Source organism: Trachypithecus francoisi, unplaced genomic scaffold (assembly GCF_009764315.1).
Source record: "Trachypithecus francoisi isolate TF-2019V2 unplaced genomic scaffold, Tfra_2.0 Contig01579, whole genome shotgun sequence".
Classification (NCBI taxonomy): domain Eukaryota; kingdom Metazoa; phylum Chordata; class Mammalia; order Primates; family Cercopithecidae; genus Trachypithecus; species Trachypithecus francoisi.
The window spans coordinates 18,507,710-18,532,049 of NW_022681442.1; the positions used below are offsets into that span (position 1 = coordinate 18,507,710).

The window sequence follows — 24,340 nt, forward strand, 5'->3', positions numbered from 1 at the left end:
TCTGGCTGTCTTCACATAAGAATGGGAAAATAAAGGCCTCAAAAACTCACAGGAGCATAAGGGCAGTCCAATTTCTCATTCAAAATAAGAAAATGCTATCCCAATATAGTACTTAGCCAGCCCTCATTTTTTATTTGGCAAGTGAAAAGGACTGGGACAGCCAATAAGTGATCAATTGATTGGTTTCAGAAGACTTTAAGGCAGCAATTCTCAAACTTCAGTAGGTTGAAAATCACAACCCTGATTTAAAATGACGGCCGGCGGGAGGCTGAGGCAGGAGAATCACTTGAACTCAGGAGGCGGAGGTTGCAGTGAGCTGAGATCGTGCCACTGCACTCCAGCCTGGGCGACAGAGCAAGACTCTGTCTCAAAAAAAGAGAAAAAAAGATTATGGCCAGGCCCAGTGGCTCATACCTGTAATCCCAGCACTTTGGGAGGCCAAGGTGGATGAATCACCTGAGGTCAGTTGAGACCAGCCTGGCCAACATGGTGAGACCTCGTCTCTACTAAAAATACAAAAATTAGCTGGGTGTGGTGGCATGCACCTGTAGTCCCAGCTACTCAGGAGGCTGAGGCAGGAAAATTGCTTGAACCCGGGAGATGGAGGTTGCAGTGAGCCAAGATCACGCCACTGCATTCCAGACTGGGAGACAGAGCAAGACTCCATCTCAAAAAAAAAAAAAGTAACTCCTGTCCAGACGTGGTGGCTCACACCTGTAATCCCAGCACTTTGGGAGGCCAAGGCAGGAGAATCACCTGTGGTCAGGAGTTCAAGACCAACCTGGCCAACATGGTGAAATCCCATCTCTACTAAAAATACAAAAATTAGCCAGGTGTGGTGGTGCACGCCTGTAATCCCAGCTACTCAAAAGGCTGAGGCACGAGAATCACTTGAAACCCAGGAGGCAGCTTGCAGTGGACCAAGATGGTGCCACTGCACTCCAGCCTAGACAACAGAGCGCAAGGCTCTGTCTCAAAAAATAAAGGAAAAAGAAAATCTAACTCCTGGACTGCACTGGAAACCTAACTCAGTCTGGAAACGGGGTGTGTATAAGTCAGTATTTAAAATATCACTAGAATTTAAGGTTGGTGAGAGCAAGGGATTTTTGTCTGTTTTGCTCACTGATGAATTCTCCAGTGGCCTGGCACACATTAGATGCAAATATTTTTCAAGAATGAACATTCTTCTGAGGTATGGACTTAAATTAGCTAACTAGGCTAAAATTCATCACCATAGCAAGTCAATGAACCTCCTGAGCAAGTGACCTGGCAGCATCCACAGGTTCTATCAAACTACTGTAGTGAAATGATCTCTCTCTCTCTCTCTCTAATTCTTCATTCCTTTGTGGAAAATGGACATGAAATGTCACAGCCTGAGTCTGCTACAGCTCTAAAGGAAATGTGAGGAAGTGACTACACCAAGGGCTGAACCTGTTTCCAGGAGTTCTTCACTTAGCCTGGATCAGCTGCTCAGCCAAGACAGCAAATCCTCATGAAAACGGGAAGGCCAGGGAACCTGTGATGGGTGAGAGGACAGGCCCAGAACACAAGAGACCCTCATCAAAAACCTGAAGTGAGAGAAAAGTCAAGCGCCCTGCAAACACGCCACCTCATTCCCCAATGCTGGGCCAGTCCGGTGGTACTAATTTCTAGCCATGCTCATCACAGCATGAGGGGTCTGCTCAGACACAGATATAGACTCTGTGTCAACGTACCCCAGGAATCTTAACAATGTTAAGACACTCTAAGACTGAACATCCAGTTCACATTCAGGAATAAGTGGCCAACATGGGGTAAGAACACTCTCCAGTTAGTATTCTTCTCTCCTTGGCTCCACAAAGCACCCAGGCCCTGGAGGAGGGTCCTGGTAGCCTTAGTGAATCATGGTGGAGGAGTTCTAAGACCAAGCAGAAGGTTATGCTTTGGTAAAGCTCAGATGAGAACTTGCAAGCATAAGAACAAGAGGGAAAGTAACCCCCACTGCACAGTCTCCACTCCTCAGCTGTGTAAACAAATAAAATGGTCCATTTCTTCTGGATCCTCTCCGAGTTGTCTTTGTGTGGACGCACACACGCGTGCACACACACACACACAAACCACTTCACATCTAAAAAGAGTAACAACCAAGAAAGGTCTACACAGTTTGTTTTTGCTGCATGTGGAGGTATTTCCTAAATCACATCTGACTTGGTGTTAAAACATCAACCTTTGGCCAAAACGCTCTTAAAACAAAGGCTTAATTGGCTCAGAAGTAGCCCTTCCGAAAACCAAGGGAAACATCTTCTCTGGGTCTTGACCTTCATCACAACAGTGTTCATGGGGTTGGAATAATGCTGAGAATAGGAGTGTTGGAAGAGCTTTCTTCATGAAGGCAATAGAGATGCCTAACCATTATCTACAATCACCTGCAGGGCATTCCTGGGAGGCAGCTCTGTTTATACACATCTGCAATGTGGGTCCACCTCTGGAATTCAGCCTGCTAGTCCTCCCAGGTTAATGGAGACAGTGGGAGGAGTTCCTAGGAGCTAGGGCCAAAGGCCAAATCACTGCATGAAGGGGCCTGCACCAGAGCTTGGGCAATTGGCCTCTGATCACACCCAGATAAATTTACTGCTCACCCTACACGTATCACTCACATACCTAACAACTACTACTCCTGTTGCAATGACAATACTCACATCCAGCACTCAAGTCTCTCTCAGAAGGTCAGTGCAAGGCTAAACACACATTACCCCATGCCCCTCCAAGTCTACTCTTGGTATATGAACAGAAATGGAAATATATGTTTCCCCAAAAGATGTGTGTGAAAATGTTACTAGAACTTTATTCATAATAGCAAAAAAAAAAAACTGGAAGCAATGCAAATATCCAACAACATAGGAAGGATGCATGCACTGAAGCACATTCATCGGTGGAATACTACTTGGCCATGAAAAAGAGCAAACCATTGCTACCCAAGAGAACATGGATGAAACTCACAGACATACACTGAGTGTGGCCAGACATGAATCAGTATATTCTGTAAGATTCCATTTACATGAAGCCAAAAAACAGGCAAAACTAATCCACAGTGATAAATGAAACTAACAGACTTTTCAGTGGGGGCAGGGGAGAGAGGAAGAAGCCAAATAACCAGAAAAAGGGGGAAACAAGGGAGACTTCTGGGGAGCTCTTTATCAGAAGTTAGCCTCTGAGGCCAAATCCAGCCACTGCCTGTTTTTTCTAAATAAAGCTTTATTGAGACACAACAAGGAATATATATTCCTTTGGGTTTATCATTGACTGCTTTCAACCCACAATAGAAGCGCTGAGTACAGCTGACCCCTGAACACCCAGGCCAGGGACACCGAATCCCTGCACAGTTGAAAAGTCGAGTATAGGTCAGGCTCAGTAGCTCACGCCTGTAATTCCAACACTTTGGGAGGCCAAGGCAGGTGCATCACGAGGTCAGGAGATTGAGACCATCCTGGCTAACACGGTGAAACCCCATCTCTACTAAAAATACAAAAAATGAGTCGGGCGTGGTGGCAGGCACCAGTAGTCCCAGCTACTAGCGAGGCTGAGACAGGAGAATTGCTTGAGCCTGGGAGGCGGAGGTTGCAGTGAGCCGAGATCGCGCCACTGCACTCCAGCCTGGGCAATAGAGCGAGACTCTGTTTCGGAAAAAAATGAAAAAGAAAACCTGAGTATACCTTTTGACTCCTCAAAAACTTAACTAATAGCCTACTGTTGACTGGAAGCCTGACCGATAACATTAACAGTCAATTAATATATAATTTATGTACACATTATATGCTGTATTCTTACCATAAAGTAAGCTAAAGAAAATGTTATTAAGAAAATCATATGGAAAACATATTTACTATTCATTAAGTGGGAGTGGATTATAATAAAGGTCTTCATCCTTGCCGTCTTTGGGATGGGCTGGCTGAGGAGGAAGAGGAGGAAGAGAAGGGGTTGGTCTTGCTGTCTCAGAGGCAGAAGAAAATCCTTATCTAAGTGGACCCATGTGGTTCAAACTCATGCTATGTCGTTCAAGGGTCAAAAGTAGTTGCAACAGAGACTGAGCGGCTCAAAAAGCCCAGAATATTTACTATCTGGCCCTTGACAATAAAGGTGTTCCAACCTCATTCTATATATTGATCTGAGTGATGGTTTCACGGGCGTTCACATATGGAAAACTTCATCCACCTCTCTACTAAAGTTCTGTGTGTTATATGTAAATTACACTTCAATAAAACATTTAAAAAGTCAATAGAATTTTAAAATAACGTCTTTTCTAAAAGATCTTTTAATTTTCGGCTGGGCGCAGTGGCTCACACCTGCAATCTCAACACGTTGGGAGGCCAAGGTGGGTGGATCACCTGAGGTTGGGAGTTCAAGACCAGCCTGACCAACATGGAGAAACCCTGTCTCCACTAAAAATACAAAAATAGCCAGGCGTGGTGGCGCATGCCTGTAATCCCAGCTACTCAGGAGGCTGAGGCAGAAGAATCACTTGAACCCAGGAGGCAGAGGTTGCAGTGAGCCGAGGTCACGCCATTGTACACCAGCCTGGGCAACAGAGAGTGAAACTCCGTCTCAAAAAAAAAAAATCTTTTAATTTTCATTCTAGTTTTATTTGTGTTATCCACTTTGGGAGAATGTGGCCATCTGAGTTGCTCTTGTCTTTTCAAAACCGAGAAGAGCTAGGAGGCTGTCAAAAGTAGGAAAGATCTAAACATAGCAACTGCTATTGTGTCCAAACCTTTTATAAGAATGTGACGTTTCTATAGAATCACTCAAGGCCATTCATACAAACGGTGAGCTTGGCTGAGTCCTGAGATTACAGGAGCGATGGGAAGGGAAAAGAGTATGAGTCTCCTGTGATGCACAGGGTCATAGTACTCTGGGTTATTTTAGGATGTAGCTTAGGAGAGCAATAAGCTCAGCTCCTATTGAAATCTAGTGTTTATTAAGGTTAAACAGTTTTAAGTTTCCAGGGACAATAACTCTGCCCCGACAATCATGTTGCATTTAGCCCTAAGTTGGAGAATGCAGCGAAGGGAACATGTCTGCTCTATGCTGTACCAGGGCAAAAAGATTATGAGCACCCCAATGTACTTTGGGAACAATTTCATTTTGTCTAAGCTTTCCCCTTCTTTTCCCTTTGCTTCTTTGGTTTTGTTTTTGCCATTTATCCTTTGATGATCAAACTAAAATTACAGCTAGATGCCATTTAGCTTGGCCTTGTGCGGGTCTAGCAGAGACTGAGGGAGAATGAACGCTGCAAAAGCATGATTCTGGGTCTCTAATAAAATGTCTCTCTGTTTGCCCACATGGGCATCAAGCCTTAGCAAATAGAAGCAGAGGAGAACAATACTACCTGTTCATGGAGGAATAGTAATGGTTTCAGTCCTCCAAAACAATGAGCTCTGTAATTTACTCCATCTTCCTCCTGAGAAAGAGCTTCACATGGCCTGCACCGTGCCAGGTGGTTTGGAGAAAGACAAACTGCTCAGCCTAACAAGGGGCACTTCAGCAACGGGTGTAAAGATACAACAGCTGGTCTGGTCCGGGCTAGTCTCCCAGTGACATGGCCCCAGCTAGCTTTTCCACACCAAGATAAGGATCACTATCCTATTCAACTTCAACAATTCCCACACCCCAGGCAACAAGATTTTCCAGCACTCCCCGAGATGTAGGAGGCCTCCGGACATGGTATATCCACCCGTTCACCAAGAGTTGTACATCCACCCAGGTACCAAGAGTTAGGGTTTGGGCTTGTTCTCTAACCAAGTCCTGCATCTAAAGCACTTTCTGGGAGCAAGACTTACTATGCTGTCCATCAAAAGGAAGAAGGAGGGACCAATCGGCAGCATGCCAAAAAGAACAATTGCAGCCTCAAGTTAAAGACACGTCAGTCTTAGAAACAGTTAGGGGTTCAGAAGGGTAAAATCAAGAGTCACACTTTCCCCCAAAAGACGCACACAAGAAGGTCGGCAGCACAATGGCAGAAATAATCAAAAAAAGAAAATAATAATAATTTTATATATATATATATATATATTAGACAGTCTCACTCTTGTCACCCAGGCTGGAGTGCAATGGCATGATCTCGGCTCACTGCAACCTCCACCTCCCGGGTTCAAGTGATTCTCCTGCCTCAGCCTCCTAATTAGCTGGGATTACAGGCGCCCACCATCACACCGAGTAACTTTTATATATATATATATATATTTTTTTTTTTTTGAGACGGAGTCTGGCTCTGTCTCCCAGGCTGGAGTGCAGTGGCCGGATCTCAGCTCACTGCAAGCTCCGCCTCCCGGGTTTACGCCATTCTCCTGCCTCAGCCTCCAGAGTAGCTGGGACTACAGGCGCCCGCCACCTCGCCCGGCTAGTTTTTTGTATTTTTAGTAGAGACGGGGTTTTACCGTGTTAGCCAGGATGGTCTCGATCTCCTGACCTCGTGATCCACCCGTCTCGGCCTCCCAAAGTGCTGGGATTACAGGCTTGAGCCACCGCGCCCGGCCACTTTTATATTTTTAGTAGAGATGGGGTTTTGCAATGTTGGCCAGGCTGGTCTCAAACTCCTGACCTCAAGTGATCCGCCCACCTCAGCCTCCCAACGTGCTGGGATTACAAGTATGAGCTACCTCACCCAGCCTCACATATTTTTAAAATAAGTTGCTGTGGCCTGAAAATGAGTACAGAAACACTAGGAATGCACCAAATAAAAATGTCTGCTGACTCATGCTTTTCACTGGCGGGATAATTCCGTTTACCTGGGGCAAACAGCTATCTGGAAGTCTTATCGAGGAAGATGCAGATCTGAGATGACAGAGCTACAAAGATGCATTGTGGCTGCAGCTACCTAAGACCACACACACACACACACACACATACACACAAACACAGACAAGTTATCTGCAAGGGCTCTTCACCAGAAAAGAAGTCATGGAATAATGCACATGATCTAACAAATCAACATCAACTCACAGGAAAAGAAGGCTCTCCAGCTAGACTTTAATGCTACAGCAAAAGGTTTCAAGAGAATCCCTTCGAAGGGTTAAGGCAGAACACTCAAGAAGTTTTGGTACCATTAGTTACACCATGAGGTACATCCATCCCAGCAAGGCCAGGCAGACAGACGAAAATCGTGTTAGTCTGCTCTCCCTCCTCTACTGCATTCTGCTGGCATCAGTTCAGCTCCGAGTCTATATTAGTCCATGATCTGTTTAGCCTTTGGATTTAAGAGAATGGAAGTACTACGTGAGCAGGAAACAGGACACTCATCAGAAGCTGGGATCTGTCGCCTTTCCCTTCCAGCACATTTAGTGTCGTACATCGACAGGTCCAAGAGAAACCAACATTTCAGGATGATCAGGTCCAAAGAGATATTCTTAGCACCATTTAACAAGATTTTGATCCACCAGAAATAACCCTCTGGCTGTCGCATGGCCTCCTCTCCCACCTCTCCCCTTAAGCCTTCCCATTCACATTGTGCCACCCTTACTCCCAATTCAAGATCCCTCCCTAAGCAAAGAAAAATAGTCAAGCTGGGGTCTGTGTGCCCATTATACCCGATCAAGGAACTCTTTACAATAAGCACAGGCTTCTCTTTCTTTCCATATCTCTACATCATTTCAGCAGCATTTCTCCTGCTTCTCTCTCCTTTGCTCCCCTTCTCCCCCAGTGATTCAACCACCACCATCACCATCACCACCACCACCACCACCACCACCACCATCACCACCACCATCACCATCATCACCACCACCATCACCATCATCATCATCTCAGTTGGGGTAAGGGGCAGAGAATAAAACACACAAGAGACCTACATATAGACAATTCAAGCTTCAGAATCTCTTGCGTTTCCTACCTGAACTGCAATCTGGTGTTCAATCGTTTTGTACGCAGAGTAATGTGTGCTGCCGGACTGAAAATGGAGCTGTAGAAAGAAACCAAATCAAAGCGTTCTGCTTATGTCACAAACTACAAGAAAACATCTTAAGCAGTTTATGAATAGCAGACAAACCTTCCTAGATTGAACTGCAGCCTTGGCATTCAATCAAGACCTGTGTACTTTTATTTGTTGCTATGGATAAGATGATCATAACAGTCTAGGGTAAAGTTTTTTTTTTTTTTAAAGCACCTATTCAATAAGCATACAGGGAAGGTGGGGGCCAGGAGTGAGAATTAATGACATGAAAACGAAAGATGGATGCCCATTAAGACATAAAGGAAGCCAGTGTGCTGAGCGGGATGCTGAAGAAAAATGAACTGTGTGCTGCAAAAAGTCACCAGAATTGCAACATGTAGGCAAGAGGCAGGATTAGCAGAGAAAAGATGATGAGAAGCCACGAGACTGCAACAAGTACAAGCACTCTGCTCCTATATTTCTAATAACTGGGCCCCAGCTCTCCAGTGCAATTCTATTTCTGGGAAAACAAATGTGTCAGACAGAATTCAGGGGCCACCCGATGCCTTACACATTCTTTCATGATGACTAAGCTGTCCATCCCAGGCCATCTCTGTCGCCTGCACTCTAGTAATCCATACTTCCCCAAAGAGAGGGCCAAACACTGCCAGAAAGCCACCAATTTTCTAACGGAGGACCACCTATTAGGTGGCAACTGAGTGAATGTAAGTCATTGATTGGCTCAGATCCTTCCCAAGGTCTGTCCTCAGCCTTTCCCTCTGAAGTCCTAGAGACCACCCATCAAAGAAGCAGGTATCCCAAAATAGAAAGAAACAGCAAGATTGTTCACCCAATTCTCACCTTCCCAAATAATACTTGTTAATCTTGGGATCCCATCAATTGGGAAAACAAACACCATCTACTGATTTATTTTATAAACAATACAATAATCACTAAAGGATCTCAACAATTATCTGAAAATGCATTTTAATTTGCCATATAAGAACTAATAATGAGGAATCAGATGACCCTGGAAAATTGATGTCCAGTCCCCTCCTTGCAACAGGCAAATCAACTGCATTTCCAAACATGGATCTGTAGTATTATATCAAACTACTGTTACTACTCCTGTGCTATTACTACTACCAGAACACATCTGTGTTACTAGCACAAAGTGTAATTTAGGCTGCGAGTTTCAGATCCAGATAATTTGTATCTTGCTCCCTGGAAGGAAAAAAATTCAGTCCACACAGTTTTAAAAAATTAAAATAAAGGGGAAAAAAAAAATCACATAAGAACTTTTGAACTAACTCAAAATAAACACAAGGGCAGTAATCCAATAAAAAAAAATAGTCTAAATCCATGTTGTTCATGGGCTAAGTCTATAAATACCCATTCTAGGATGCAGTGGGCTCTGAGATCATTTTATCTGTTCCAAATAAACAAACAGAAAACATTACACATATATTTATAGATAGATATAATGTAAGTCTGCTTGCCCCAAACAGAGTATTGATCAAAATTAAAAGGAGGCACAATGAAGTGGGTGGGGAAAAAACCCTACACCTGTCAAAGAAGAGTAATAAACCACAGTGCTCTAAAACAACAGAAGATCTGACCCCCCCCACACACAGCCCCCGGCACACACTCAGAAGCAGCAACTGAAGTGAACCACTGGCAGGGTGCAGTGGCTCACGCCTCTAATCCCAGCACTTTGGGAGGCTGAAGTGGGCGGATCACCTGAGGTCAGAGGTTTGAGACCACCCTGGCCAACATGGTGAAACCCCATCTCTACTACAAATACAAAAATTAGCCAGGTGTGGTGGTGGGCGCCTATGGTCCCAGCTACTCAGGAGGCTGAGGCAGGAGAATTGCTTGGACCCAGGAGGCAGAGGTTGCAGTGAGCCAAGACCTCATCACTGGACTCTAGCCTGGGCGGTAAGAGTGAGACTCCATCTCAAAAATAAAAATAAATAAGTAAAGTGACCTGCTGAAAAACAAAGATGACTTTGCACCCTTTGTCCTCATTTCCTTTTTGTAAAAACTGCCAGTCAGTAAACGGAGATTGCACTAATTACTGTGACAATTCTGCATCATGTTAAAACAACTTCTGTGCCTGGGACAGGTTTCTCTGCGAGCTTGGAATTCTTGGCCAGAAAGTAGCTCTTGTCTGAGAGGAGGGTTCTCCTTCAAGCAGAGTAGGCAACACTAACAACTTGTCCCTCTCTTTTCAGTTGGTTTTATTCTCTTCTTTTCCAATCGCCTGATTCAGATCTTAATGGAAATTTGTCCAAGCTTTCCTTCCCACAATCCCTGCAGAGCCCCTAGGCAATCTGTACACAGGGTAACCACAGGAATCTTACATTGTCAATTAAAATTGAATGGACACCTGATAACTTAGGATATGTTGTAGAAAAAAAATTCATAAAGTCACAATCTTATGAATAAATTAATCAAACTGTGGTTAATCCAAATTCAATTTTCACTTGTCCAGTTCGTTCTTAATCCTTGCCTTCATCATCACCTAAATAACACCAACAATCCTAGAGAGAATGCTGTAATTGAAACAGTAAAAATGTAGCTGCAAGTTCCTTAAGACTCTAGCAGAGAAATCAACATATAGAACAAAGTTAATTTTACCTTTCTCTCTCTCTCTCTCTCTCACACACACACACACACACACACACACACACACGTGCGCACGCGCGCACTCACACTCCATTCTAACGTCCCCCACCCCCCCAGCCACATAACTTCCCTCAGGTGCCCAGCGACACAGAAAACCTCACCCAGCTCACAAACACACCCAGCACAAGCAGCTTATTCTGTGTCTAAGTCAGATCTTTCCTCCCAGCCAGCAACCATTGTGCTGGAGAGATTTCCAAGCTACACTTCCTCCAGCTACAGCAACAAGGACTTAAAATTTTCATGTTTCTCCTTTGGGTTTCCATCCTCTCTCTCTTTTCCCAACACACTTTTCTTTCGAAAATGCATACTTTCACTGCTTTTTCCTTCCCTGTAAAAAACAAAGATGTCTTGTTCATTATAATCTAATTTCTTTAAGGCACAGATAAAAAGTACAAACACCCAGTAAATCCCTGGCATTCTAAACTGGAACAATCATTTCTCTCTCCAGAAGTTAGAAGGAAGAATAAAACATGGTAGGACATTTGTGCTTTAGAATATGAGGTGAGATTGCGAGGTCCAGGACAAGATGACTGAGGCATATCTAAGTTTAAAAACCAGGTTCTGGCCGGGCACGATGGCTCACGCCTGTAATCCCAACACTTTGGAAGGCCGAGGGGGGCGGGGGGGGGGGGGGAACACCTGAGGTCGGGAGTTCGAGACCAGCCTGGCCAACATGGTGAAACCCCGTCTCTACTAAAAAATACAAAAATTAGCCGCGCATGGTGGCACGTGCCTGTAATTCCGGCTACTCGGTACGCTGAGGCAGGAGAATCACTTGAACCCAAGAGGCAAAGGTTGCAGTGAGCAGAGATCGCACCATTGCACTCCAGCCTCGGCAACAAGAGCAAAACTCCATCTCAAAAAACAAATAATAAAATAAAATAAAAACCAAGTTCCCAGGCTGGAAGCGGTGGCTCGCACCTGTAATCCCAGCACTTTGGGAGGCCAAGGCAGGTGGATCACCTGAGGCCAGGAGTTAGAGACTAGCCTGGCCAAGATGGCGAAACCCCATCTCTACTAAAAATACAAAAATAAAACTAGCCCGGCATGGTGGTGCATGCCTGTAATCCCAGCTACTCGGGAGGCTGAGGCAGGACAATTGCTTAAGCCGGGGAGGCTGGGGCTACAGTGGGCCAAGATCACACCACTGCACTCCAGCATGGATAACAAGAGCAAAACTCCATCTCAAAAAAAAAAAACAAAAAAAAAACAGGTTCCCATCTGCATCACCTCTTGGGACTGTCCTGCACCAGTCACTGGGAGTGCTCTAAGACCACTCCGCATCATTTCCTCATCCGGCAAACATGGCTGCTCTCACCTGGCTATGCCCCACACCTTCAAAATGGCACCTCCCTGCCTGGAGTACCCAGGGAGTCACCAGATGAGAACTCCAACGTATTTTCCACTTCATTCCTTCCCACGAAGCTCTCAACAAAAATCAGTGACCAAGCCCATTCACCATTCTACCACCCACAAATGCCTCAGCCCTCACTTGTCCAGAGGAAGAACCATGAAGACTCGGCAGTTCTCAGCACAGGCTTGCAAAATTCTTTAGCAATGTAAAGACCAACATTTTAAGATTAACCCCTTCCCTTATTATCATCATATCTAGATTCTTCATCTTATTTCTAATCACTACTGGGCTCTAAATTTGATGTTTCTGATAGAAAACATCAGAGATATCCAGATGTGGAATGGGAAACAGCTTTTTTCAACCACAGGAATCTCCTCCTCAAAGACAACTAAAACAACTGAAATCCTCTGTTGGTTTTTCCAGCACTAAGCTAACTTCTAACACAATGAACATTAATTTTTGATGCCTATTCGTCCTGCTAAATTGGGAAGAGGTGGAACATTTACTTTATTTTCAGTTTTATGAATCACCTGGCTTTCTCTTATCTATATAAAAAAAGAAACCGATCATTTCCTAGGAGGTGTTGGTGTTTTTGGTCCACTTTCCTCTCTACCCTGTAGCTACTACCATGAGCCACTTGAAATCTAATTTCCATGTAATTACCTTAAGAAACAAAATAGTTTTTTAGTATACCTAAGACCTTTTCTTAGGTCATTAGTCATTTGAGCAACCACAGGCCATTATGAGCCCAGCTTCCCCTACCCCACTGCCCCCAGTCCTGTGTTGAGAGCCTTTTACATTTAACGGGAAATAAACTTTTGACCAAGATTTTGGGTGACTGCCTGCCCTTATAAAGTACCAAGGGGGGCCTCTGACTTCAAGAGAAAAGGCAAAACCAGCATTGCCTGGTACTTAAGCTTAAACATTCCTGCAAAGATCTAGACACTGAACATTTGTACCATCCCGAAACAATAACTTAACGACAGCATCCCCTTTCACTTCCTGGCATTCTGCCTTAGAAATTCTGCTGCAACAAAATGCATGCCTTTAGACACAAGAACAATCTCTCCTACTGTCTCAATGTTCCATCAAATGTCTATTTACCCTCATTAATTTTTCTTTTCCTCAACCTGAAACCATCAGCTATGAGTCAGAGAACGATCATTAACTTTTACAGCTTCTATACGTATCCACCTACTCACATTTGGGGAAAGAAGTATTGACTTGCAACATTGCCCGAGACCAAAATTCTCTAAGAAGAAAAAAAGGGGGAAAAGTCGCTTCAAGAAAGTTTTATCTGTAGGTCTATGGGGAAATGCTACATTCATTGTTTTTCCACTTTGTGCTGCAAAGTCTAAAAAAAAAAAAAAAAGTTGAGCTTGAACTTGGTTATGGTGATAGGCATTTCTGGGTTGATTTTTGAGAAAAACTAGATGATTTTCTTTCAACATCAAAACATAATTAAAGTTCTTAAACTGTTTGGCGGAAAAAAATAAAGTGAATCAAGTTTCCTGCTCTTGTACAAAACATATTTCTAGCACATAGAAAAACACGTGGGCTGAAGTGCTGAGACATGTTCCTAACACAGCATTTTTCATTAAAAGTTGCTACACTAACACTCTTAAAATGATGCCCCATCATTACTCCACTTAGCAGTCGCAGTGCTGCAACTCATAACGAATTAATTTGCATTAATGTGGGTTTCATGTGTCCTTCCCTGGGTATGCCATTGTGATTCAGGCTTAATAAAACTGACACGACAATAACATAGTGCCTTTTATTTCACTTTCCAAAACAAACCAACCCACCCAAAGACCCACACAAATCCTCTCAATTTTTTAAGCATTTTACTAATATATTTTAGTACATCATAATTGGCCCAGCACGAAGGAATCTAGTTATCTTCTCAGTAAATATTTATAGCATCACTCTTTCCCATTCATTCTGCATTTTCTTAGAGAATCTCACTGTAGCCTACATCTGCAATTCATTGACTTTACAATTTACCACATGTTGGGATGGGAGAGGTCTTAGCTCCATTTGAATCACTACACAAATATGCAAGTGATTTATCGGTTTCAAGCTGAAGACTGCAAGAGAGGGACTCCACTTTTCCTGAACATTACTTCTTCTGGCAGACCATGAACAATTACAGTGCGTACTAATTAAGCTCTGTAAATGTGCTGTGCCCTGCTAATGCCTACCAGGCCTCAAATTTATTTTCATGATGCCAAACTTTAGGGAGCAATTTTAACTCCTTCAGGGCTGATCCCACTCCTGGCCATTCCTTCCTCCTTAGACCGACCTGGTTGGGGCTACTGCATGACAAAAAGGATAAAATATAACAGGTCGAATTACCAGCCCGAAATCAGATGTGCCTAAGGAAGAAAAAACCTATCATGGGAAAAGCAAAGAACACCTCGGCTGATAACCCGTTCAAAGATCCCACAGCCCCATCTTTGTAATGAGCTGTTTAGGGATTCACATCTATCCCTGAGGGCTAGTAAGTTTCTGCATGCCATTGATTAGAAAAGAAAACCTTTCGGCCTGGGTCTTTAAGTTTGGGTTAGATAGAAGGAAGGATCCAGTCAGAAATGAGAGCCATCATCTCTCCTGGCCTGGCAAACACCTCTGAATCCCACCTCCCCCCATACCGCGTAGTCAGTTTGTAATACACCAGAACAGCCCACTTTTTCAACATAAATTAAAATGAGTAGGACAACTGGCCTTCTCTCTCACACTCCAGTCTCCACCACAGATAATGCCCCACCCCCAGATGCTTACACAGTAACTGATAGGAAACACATCTGTGGCTAGGTAGAACGCCCTGGGTAATGAAGGGATCGCGGCCCATCTTTGCTGAGCAAAGCAATATCCCTTTTTAATAGCCCAGCCCAGGGTACTCCCATGCCCCTCCATGAGGAAACTTCCAATCTCCAATTTCAATTCCCCCAAGCCCAAATCTTTGTCCTCTTGTATTACACTTTTCTAATCTTTCTTAGGCATTTATTCTGTCTCCCCTGACTACTTCTCTGTGCCTCCTCCCCCAGATACCAGTACATTTTTCGCAAATAAGCAGCCCTCCCATCCCCGATGCAAACCTGGATTTTTCCCCTCACCTATCATATTCTTTTAATCAACTCTCTTCACACCTCACTTTTTTAAAAACTCTCACGTTAACTAGTGTACTGTGTAATGTGTACATTTTCCCTTCCACTCGGGGGAACATCCTATAAATTAAAGAGCTGTCTCCCATACCAGGTTTCTTTAAGTATTCTTGGGGAAAATGCACAATATAGGCAATGTAATCTCAAAAAAAAAAAGAAAGAAAGAAAAGGGGGGGGTTGGGGGGATTAAGAAAAGAGAAAGAAAGGAAAAAGGGAGAAAAGAGAAAAGATGCAAACACCTAGAGTAACTTTGCTTTTGAAAAAGGCATTTGTGCAGAGCCCCCACTGAATTTCCATTCCTGAAAGTGCTCTTTATAAATGTGTATAACAATAGCCTAGAGGAAACGTACAAGTCAGCTGCCAAAGGAGTGGTGGTGTCTGTCTCAGTAAACTCAGATCGCAGAGGTGGGGGTCAGGGGAGAAGGGAAGGCAGTATTTGCGTTGGGATACCACTCCCCCCCATCTCATTGCTTATAATTAGTGAGAGAAATTTGAGCTACTGCCAATGTCTGCGGACCTTGAATATTATAAGGCCAACGTGGCGTCAAATATCTTAACATTCATAAGTGTTATGGGCTGTAAATAAAGCCTGTGGATTTATGACCTGGTGGTGTGCTTGCCAGCAAAAGACTGGGGCACATTTCTTTCAGCAGACCTGTCGAGGTGCGAGTTTGCCTTTGGTTGTAAAATTAACCATTTCCTTCACAAATGTGCTCAATTATAAGTCAGAGTTGAAGATTTACTTACATGGTTGCCAATATTCACTCCCAGAAGAAACTCAGATGCCCACATCTCACACCCCTTTGAAAATAAGACCCTCAAGAATTTGGTTCAGCCTCCTTTTCCAAACTTTGAAATGTGTCACCTCAAAAGAATTGTAAATGCGGTCAAATATATTATCTAATGCCACTCACCAATACTAAAAAGCTCACACCTACTTCCCTGGAAAGTGCTTATTTATTTGGCAACTCCGGCATTTAAAAAAAAAAAAAAAGTAAATCACTCCTTGCCTGAAATCTCCTCCCTTCCCCCAATAAAATGTCATCTACTTCCTGTGCAGGAGAGAGCATTTGCTAAATCCAGGTTGTCTCATACTTAACTGCCAATAAACCAACTTCCACATAACTTCCAGACAGCTGGGGGAAAGGTCCTCGGAGTTTTAGTCATGGTCCAGAAACACGCGTCCACACAAAAATTTGCAGCTGTCCTTTCTCGACAGTGCATTTTTAATGTGATTCAGGGGGGCCTGTTGTGAAACATCTGACAAAATGTAAAATCCTCTTAGATACCTTCTAGTTTACCCACTACACGTGTGTGAGAGAAGTTGCACCAGGATTTCTCCACCGAGAAATCTAGGCACTTTTTGCACACAGCCAGGGGCACCTTGTGGGATGTGAGGAGGCATTCAAAACCTGGAAAGACTTCTACTGTAATCTTTTAAAAGCACAGCCTCTGGTGCAACTATTAAAATGCTAGTTTTCTAAAGCAAATATTTTTTTTTTAATGGCGTGCAGAACTGCAGCGATCCAGCACTGCAAACAGAACAGCATTCTTGATCTGCGAGCCCCCGGAAACCTTCCGGTAACTTTTTCACAGCTTGCTAAGAAACAGAAAGCTGACCAACTTCCAGCAGTGACTCTAAATGAAATCCCTATCAGTAAAATTAAAATCAAGGTGAAGAACTCTGGCAAGAACAAGGATTGTTTTCCTCAAAATTCTTTCTCAATCAGACACAGAGGGCATCAGTCAAAGCTCCTTCCCTTAAACAGGCAAAAGTTTCCAAAAACACGTCTTTCAGATAAGCTCGTTAGGTTCCCAAATGCCTGAGTTTGTTTCTGGGATTTCAGAAAGTTTCAATATCAACAAAGTGGAAAGCGCTGGCATATTTAATTTATAATCATTAAAATATGACCTATTGGGTGAATGTTGAGCCTATAATCCATATTGCAGACATTAAACCCCAACCTATAAAGATTAGCATGGAATTAATACGGTTACATTGAGATTGAAATCTAAACATGTTCGCCATAAATATTTCTGAAGGAGATGAAAAACAATTAGCATAAATACCAAAGAAGGGTAAGAACACCTGTTCTTTTTCAGGGCGATAAGCATTTTATTGTTCTCTATTTAAAATGTAATGACCTGTGTAATTACAGTAATATTACATTGTTATGTAGGGGCTTGGAATGTCACACTTTGAAAAGTGTTGTCAAAACAATCAGGGGTGAGGTGGGGGGGTGGGAGGACAACTGGGAAGGACCACCATTAACCCTTCACACTCCAAGGTCTAAATCTTTTGTATCAGAAAGGATTATGTTGTTTCAGTGAGGAAAAAACATCCATTTTTCACAAGCCAGAAAGAGAAGTTGCCCGGCTAAATAAAACCCCAATGAATAGGCCCCTCTCCGTTTCCTTTAAATGCTGGATTCCAAGTTCAAAAATGAATTCAAGATGCAGCTTATTTATCTGTTCAACCTAGTAGCAAACAGCTCGGTTGAAAAGCAAATAACTTTGGATAAGAGAAGATGCAAGGGCTCGAATAATCAAGTCCTTAAAAAGAAATTTCAAACCTAACTGGAATTTCAACCACCATATTCCTATTTCCCCTTTGCCAGGAGGGAAAAAGAAATGTAAAACTACTTTTTCCAATCAACTTTAATAGGTTACAGCATTCTTATCTTTAGTATACAAATGTTACCACAGTTTTAATATTTGCAGTTCTAACACTTCCCATCTACTTAACTAGACCTTTCCTTAATGCAGTTTTGTATCTGAATCTGTCTTTTTAAAAGCCATTCCTATTACTGTATCAAAGACTAAATTAATATTATGCAGAAATCTTTGTCATTTTAAAATAAAATTATTACTATCAAGCTTTATGGTGTCTTCAGCAATTAAAGCATTATTCTTGAGATAATGTATTATTCATCATAAGCCGATTTAATGACACTCTCTAATTCTTTACATTCTTAAATAAAAAAGCAGAAATCAGGGTTCCAGAGAGTTTGCTTTTTAAAGGATGCAGCTGCTTACAGGTATACCATAAGTAACAGAAAATGTAGCAAAAATCACCACCACCAAGGAGCAAAGGGAAAATAATAAAGCATACAGCAAATTTGTCTTTACACCTTGCCATTAAAAACACACCCTATAAAACACTAAGAATTTCAGAAGAGCATGGGAAGCCCGCTATCTTGCCTATGGATGGCTCCATTCCTCCCGCAGCTGTATCAAATCTGGAATTGCAAGCTGGCCCTCTGATTGAAGACGTCAGGAGTGACATACAACAGCCTACCGTCCTCATTTCCACTGCTCTGCTGACCAGCCTAAATAAATAACTTTAATTTTGGAGCACATAATCTAACCCAGGTAACAGGGAGGAAGGAGGAAGGGGCAGTGTACACAAAGATGTCTGCTGGTGTTTGACATGTAAGTACTAAAACTGCCTACTGAGTTCAGAAATGTCTTCTGAGACTCAATCTGATGTCACAGCACCAGGCCACCCGCTATGTCCACAATTAAAATAACTAGACGCCGTCTATTCCTATAATGCCCACAAAAGGGACCGATCATTGGGAGCCTTCCTTTTCTCACCGGGAAATCATTTATTTGCCTTTAATAATTTCCCTGTTTGCTAATTACAAGACAACACAACTGCTCAAGTTTGAGAAGGAATGGCAAGATTGCCAGCATCAGACAGGGAGTTTAAAAAGAGTCAAGAAAGCTAGCAAGTCCGCCATCAAAGCTCAATATTCAGATGGTTAAGTGGATTTTAAAATAATACCAGGGAGGTTTCCATCGGAAGGGGGAGGGAGGAAGAGGCAGAAATTCTCAGGGATTCTTTGGAATGTTGCTTGGGCCGGTTTATTGGTAGGCGAACACTGCGATTCTGAGCCGAACGGTCCCGTTTAAGATGTACCACAAGCTCTCAATAAAAATACAAAGTAAGCAAACTGTGCTTCCCCTACAGCTGCAAGCCCAGAGCGCGGCCCCTGCAGCCTGGTGGAACTGGCCCTGGAGAAGGGGGTCGAGCCGAACCGCTCTCCCAGCTTCCCAAGCATGCCTGGGCGCCGGGCGGGGGGGATTAATTATTTCTCTTCCCTAGCCATAAAAAAATGACCGGTCTAGCATGCCCTTGCCATTTTGCCAGGGCCCAAAAAAACAAGTCAAACCTGATAGTTAATATTTTAATGCTTAAAAACACTTGTAGATCTGATCGACTCCCGTCCGGCAAGCCCTCGGCCATTAGCACCGAATCCACGGCTGCTGAACAGTGGGTGCATTATTTCAAATTGCTATCTAGAGTTACCGAAAAAGCAAAAACAAAAGTCGTGTGTGTAAATAAGGGTTAGGGGACCAAACCAGAGAAGGTGTAAAATGACAATCCCGGGAAGCCGGGCACAAATGCGTCTTGCGTCCAGAGATTCGTAATCCAGGCTTCTTGGAAGAGGGAGGGAGGGATGAGGAGGAAGGGGTTCAGGGTGAGGGCAGGGGGCAGAGGCCGGTGGGGGAGGGGATGAGCCGTCTTAACAAATGTCAGGGTTGGGCGCGGGACCGACCCTGCAGGAAGCGCCCCCCGAGCCCGGCACCCCGCGCTGCCCTAGGGCCCCCAAAGTTGTGTGGCCGGCGATCGGCGGCCCACTCCATTGAAGGAGAGGCGCCCCGGCCTCCCTCGGCCCCCGCACCTCCTTGAGCCCGCACACCCTGGTCTCTGGCCCCCCCAGGGCCCACGACGGGCCTACACGGAAGCTGGCGAGCGCAGACCCCGCCATACATCCCAAGGCGCCAAAATTCCCTAGAAATACACAAGTCCGCTTGGAGGAGTCCATTCCGGCTGCACACAAACCAAGAATCCGGGCCGCAAGGGCCTCCCCGCCCCACTCAGCTCGGCTGCCCTGCGCGGCCCGGGAGAGCCCGCAGCCAGCGCGCCGGGCAGCCGAGCCCGCCACGGCGCCCAGGGCGCTCGCGGCCCTGCGGGTCGCCAAAGAAAAGGACGCCTCAGAGCCCCCAAGTTTGCGGTGGGACCAATCTGGGAAGTGTGACCTTCCTGGGGAAGGGGGAAGGAGGGCCAAGAGCCAGCGATTGCCACTAGAAAGGTAAATACATAGCTGCCCAAAAGAAAGCCAAGGAGCCTCTCTAGGGCCCCCGGCTCTGCGCGCTAGCCAGTTCTCAAGTCCAACGCCTGAAGGAAATCCACTCCCTACCCCGCGCGTCGGGCGCAGCACAGTCACTCGGGGCCCGCAGCGGCAGCCAAGGGGTTAACCGGGGAAAGCCCAAGACGCCACAGAAGAGGGAAGGAAGAGAAGGAGAGAGAGGGAGAGAGAGCAAAGAAAGAGCCACACAGTCATCTTCCCAGGGTGAAGAAACAAACACCACCACCAAAGGGGGAGGGGGAACCAGAGCGCAAAAGAAAAGTTACTCGGATTTCCCACCCCCGCCCCACCAAAAAAGCCCTGCTTGGACAGAGAGGTCTCCCCAACATCACGAGGCAGCAAACTGAAAGCAAGAACGTGGCGAAGTGCAAACAAATCCAGTCCACAAAAGGCAGAAAAGTTTGGAGAGTTTCGGGCCGCCTGGGCCACGAGCGGGGGAGGGAGGGAGGAGGGGAGGAGGCGGGGAGGGGGAGGCGGGGAGGGGGCAGGGCAGGGGCCGCATGCGGGGCCCGGCGGGCGGCGCGGGCGGGCGGGCAGCGGGCGGGGGCCGGGCGCGGAGGCACTTACGGTTCGGGCGGTGGGCGAGAGCGATCCGTTGGGGAGGTAGGGGCTCGTCAGGTCGGGGATCATGATGAAGGGGTAGCCGGGATACGGTGGCCCCTTAAAGAGCCCTCCATCTTGCCTCTTGGCCGCTAACATGGCGGGGCAGCGAGGGGACGGCGGCGGCCGCGCGGAGCGGGAGAGAGCGAGGAGAAACTTTTTAGAAAGTGCCCCGAGGGGCTGGGCGCCCCGGCCGGGCCGGCGCAGGGCCGGGCCGAGCCGGGCGCGGGGCCGGGGCGCGCGGGGCGGCCGGCCCGGGGGGCGGCTCCGGGCGGCTGCGGGGCGCGCGGGGCATACTCACCTTCTTCCAAACTTTCCCGGGATTTATCTCGGAAACTTTCGGAGCGAGGCGGAGGCCGTCTTTCCGCCTTCCCGGAGGGGTGGAGGTGGGGAGGGCGAGGGGCAAACGCCACGCAGAAGGGGGAGAAGGGGGAGAAAAAGAATCGGCGAGGTCGGGGGGGGTAGAAAAAACAGGGTTACAAGTTTTTGCAATGGTGGCATCACACGCACACGCCGCCCGCCGGGCCCCGCCGCCGCCCCCAGCCCCGATTTCTCCCCTTTCAGCAACATTTGCCAAGCCCAGGAAACAGATAAAAAACCCCACCAGCCCGAGGGGCTTTTCTTACCTCGGAATCGGAGGAGCTGTTTTGATTCGTTTCTGATTCATTGACTAGAGACGATTTGACATCAGCTAAATCCCTCTCTGCCGAGGAGTTTTCGGAGCTCTTCTCCTCCTGTTCGCCTTCGTCTTTGAAGGAAATCAGTTCGTCGTTGGCGCCTAGGTCATCCCCTCCACCGCCGTTCAGCTGCGGCATTTTTTTTCACCCACCAGCAGCAATTTTGGAAGAAAAATGAATGAGGAAGAAAAGCCAAAAAAAAATCACCCCCAAAAAGTTTTGCCCCCCAAAAAAAATATTGCAAGAAAAAGACGAGTCCAAGGTGAACTTTTTTTCTGCTTGGGGGTCTTTTTCTCCTGGGGAGGGGAAAAGAGGGAGGAGGGGAGGGGAAGGGGGGGGAGATCTTCTGCACGCGTGAGTTTGGGTTTCTTTTTTCTCTCGTTCCCAAGGATCCGATCAATGTGCAAAAAATAATAAATAAAAAAGGGGGGTAAAAAAAAAAAAAACAACAACAACAAGAAGTCAGATATAAAGAGCAAAGGGGGGGGAAGCCGAAGATACAGGAGGTGCTCGTGCCGCTCGGATTTGAGTGAGTTGAAGTTAGACTGAGAGCTTTTCAGTTCAAAGGCGGCGCTGATTGACAGATAGAAAAAGGGGGATCGAAATCCGGAGGAACGGAGTAGTCTGGGAGCGGAGATTATTGACAGGGCGAGAGGAACACACTGCCTTAATGAGATGCCGGAGGGCGGGGCCGGCCCGGTGACGTGTGCATAAATAAACAGCCGGGGTGGGCGGGGCGGGGGCGGCTAACAATGATCCTTTCGGGCGCCGGGAGAGGGAGGAGGGAGAGGAGGAGGAGGAGGAGAGGGGCGGGGAAGCCGGAGGGAGACAGAGGGAGGAGTGTGCAGGGGGAGCGGCCTGCGCGGAGTGTGTGCGAGCCCGGGATTCTGGGCGAGGGTGCAGGGACTCGCTCCGGGTGGGGGCGGTTTCAGAAAGACAATGCGGGGTGGGAGAGGAGGAGAAGGGGGTGGCGACCAAGTCAGGAATCCGAGCCGAGGAAGGCGGAAGGAAAGCCCACTTGGGGGGCGGGGATGGGGAGAGGCCCAAAAGAGTGCACTTTAGAAATATTAGAAATAAATCTTAAGGGAGGGGGAAAAGGAAGGGTAGTATTGTGGAAAGTGGTGGCTGGGGGCGCGGGTGGGGGGGGTGCCTGGTGCTTTATTCAGCAGTGAAATCAGCCACACTTGGGCGGGATGAACAGAAGTGGTCAAAAGGAAAGATCAACCCTCCACTTTCAGAGAGCTTGGGGAAGTGAAGGGGCTGGTCAAAGTTCCTGGTCATCTACAATGAAAGAAACTATTAACCCATGAGGCCTCCCTCCTCCCTTTTTTGTTTATTAGTAGTGAATCATTTCATGAAATGTTAAGTCCCACTAGGATGAATATGCCGAAATGACTTTTTATGCAAAAAACAAATATTAAATGTCAGAAACATTAAAAGTATCCTTAAGGAAAAATATATGATTCTTTTAATGTAGAGTGTTTTGCTTTTTTTTTTTTTTTTTTTTTCAACTGACGTTGGAGGTAGTAGGAAATGAGCTAGAGTCAAAGTCCTTTTTGACTTCGGAGGTGAAAAGTTTGGGCGTTAACACCGTCAGGGAAAATAAAACCGAAAGTTCACCAACCCCTGGGATCAGTTGGGCTACAGTGTTTCTCGAAGGGGGTCTGAAATGAAATCCCCGAAAGACTGACCAAAATAATCAAGATGTAGGTGGCTCTGGCAGGAAATTGCTAACCAAACCAATGCTAGAAGACCTCTGGGAGAAGATGGGAAACCTGGGGCTTGAGGCAGGTATTTGTTGACTTTTAGGTATTAGAGGAGGAGCAGACTGATTTGCTACAAAATGGGGAATGGAATTATGTTAAAGAGGAAAGGCCCACCTCCGAAAACACAATGTGCCTGGGTGATAGAGCAAGAAGATTCATTTTTGCAAATATCCAGTAAGAAGTAGACTGGACACTGCAACATGAAAAAGAGAAAAAAGAAAAAAAATAAATCAGTAGGATTTAGCAAATTGCCTCTTAGGAGCAGTATTAGTCTAAGTCCAGGGTGTACTGTTATCCCACCCTTCCCTGAAAAAGCTCACTTGCACTTCAGCTGGCCCATCAGCACCAAGGTTTCCAAAAGAAAGCAAATTTGCCATGTAATATTTAGAGAGTTTGGGATGTCAGCAAAACTGTTTTATAGGCTAAAGTCTCAGAAAGAAGACTACTAAAAATAATGATACTGAGATTGACAAGGCCAATGAATTCCCCTGCACTGGAAAAAATTCACAACCACATTTGCACACTAAAGAATAAGATGCAGGCAAAATGAAAATGGGTTGGGGGGGAGGCAGAGAAGAATCACTGTAACTCCCAACTTTAATATTAATCAGAATATCAGAAGTAGAGTGAGAAGGAGCCTGAAAAGAAGTAAAACAAATGTGTACATTTAATCAGACAGGATTGCATAGGATACAAAGCACAGGGCTAATTAGTCTCAGCAGGTAGGACTAACCTTCAGACTTCATAAATAAATAAGGCGGGCGCAGTGTCTAAGAGGGAGAGTGGAGACAGAAAGGGGATTATTTCAAGACACCAAGTGAAAACATGAAGAATGAAATGCTTCACTGTTAAAAATCCATGTACAAATGGATTTAACAGTTTCCTTTTTTAGGTCTTTTACTTGGTTACCTTTAGATTTACACATTTAGTGAAATGACCATAGCTTTACACACTTGCTAATTGTCACCTGTATACTTGATGTGCCCAAGTCTGTCTATATGTAGCGTAGACTTTCCTCAGGCTCATTTT

The 24,340-nt window shown here is 45.4% G+C and overlaps 1 protein-coding gene across 44 annotated transcripts in view; it reads right to left on the minus strand.

Annotated features, from left to right (window-relative positions):
• TCF7L2 (transcription factor 7 like 2) overlaps positions 1 to 22,265 on the minus strand; it is a 221,255-nt gene extending 198,990 nt beyond the window's left edge. For 12 of the 44 annotated variants that reach the window (XM_033182344.1, XM_033182376.1, XM_033182355.1 and 9 more), the window contains exons 1-4: positions 21,495 to 22,265; positions 21,170 to 21,236; positions 20,836 to 20,960; positions 7,865 to 7,933 (exon numbers count right to left, since the gene is read on the minus strand). In XM_033182344.1, the coding sequence (XP_033038235.1) occupies positions 7,865 to 7,933; positions 20,836 to 20,960; positions 21,170 to 21,236; positions 21,495 to 21,683 (450 nt within the window). In that variant the 5' untranslated portion in view covers positions 21,684 to 22,265. The remainder of the gene's footprint in view (positions 1 to 7,864; positions 7,934 to 20,835; positions 20,961 to 21,169; positions 21,237 to 21,494) is intronic. The other 32 variants (XM_033182605.1, XM_033182386.1, XM_033182397.1 and 29 more) reach the window with 15 other exon arrangements.
• Between the last annotated feature and the right edge of the window lie 2,075 nt (positions 22,266 to 24,340).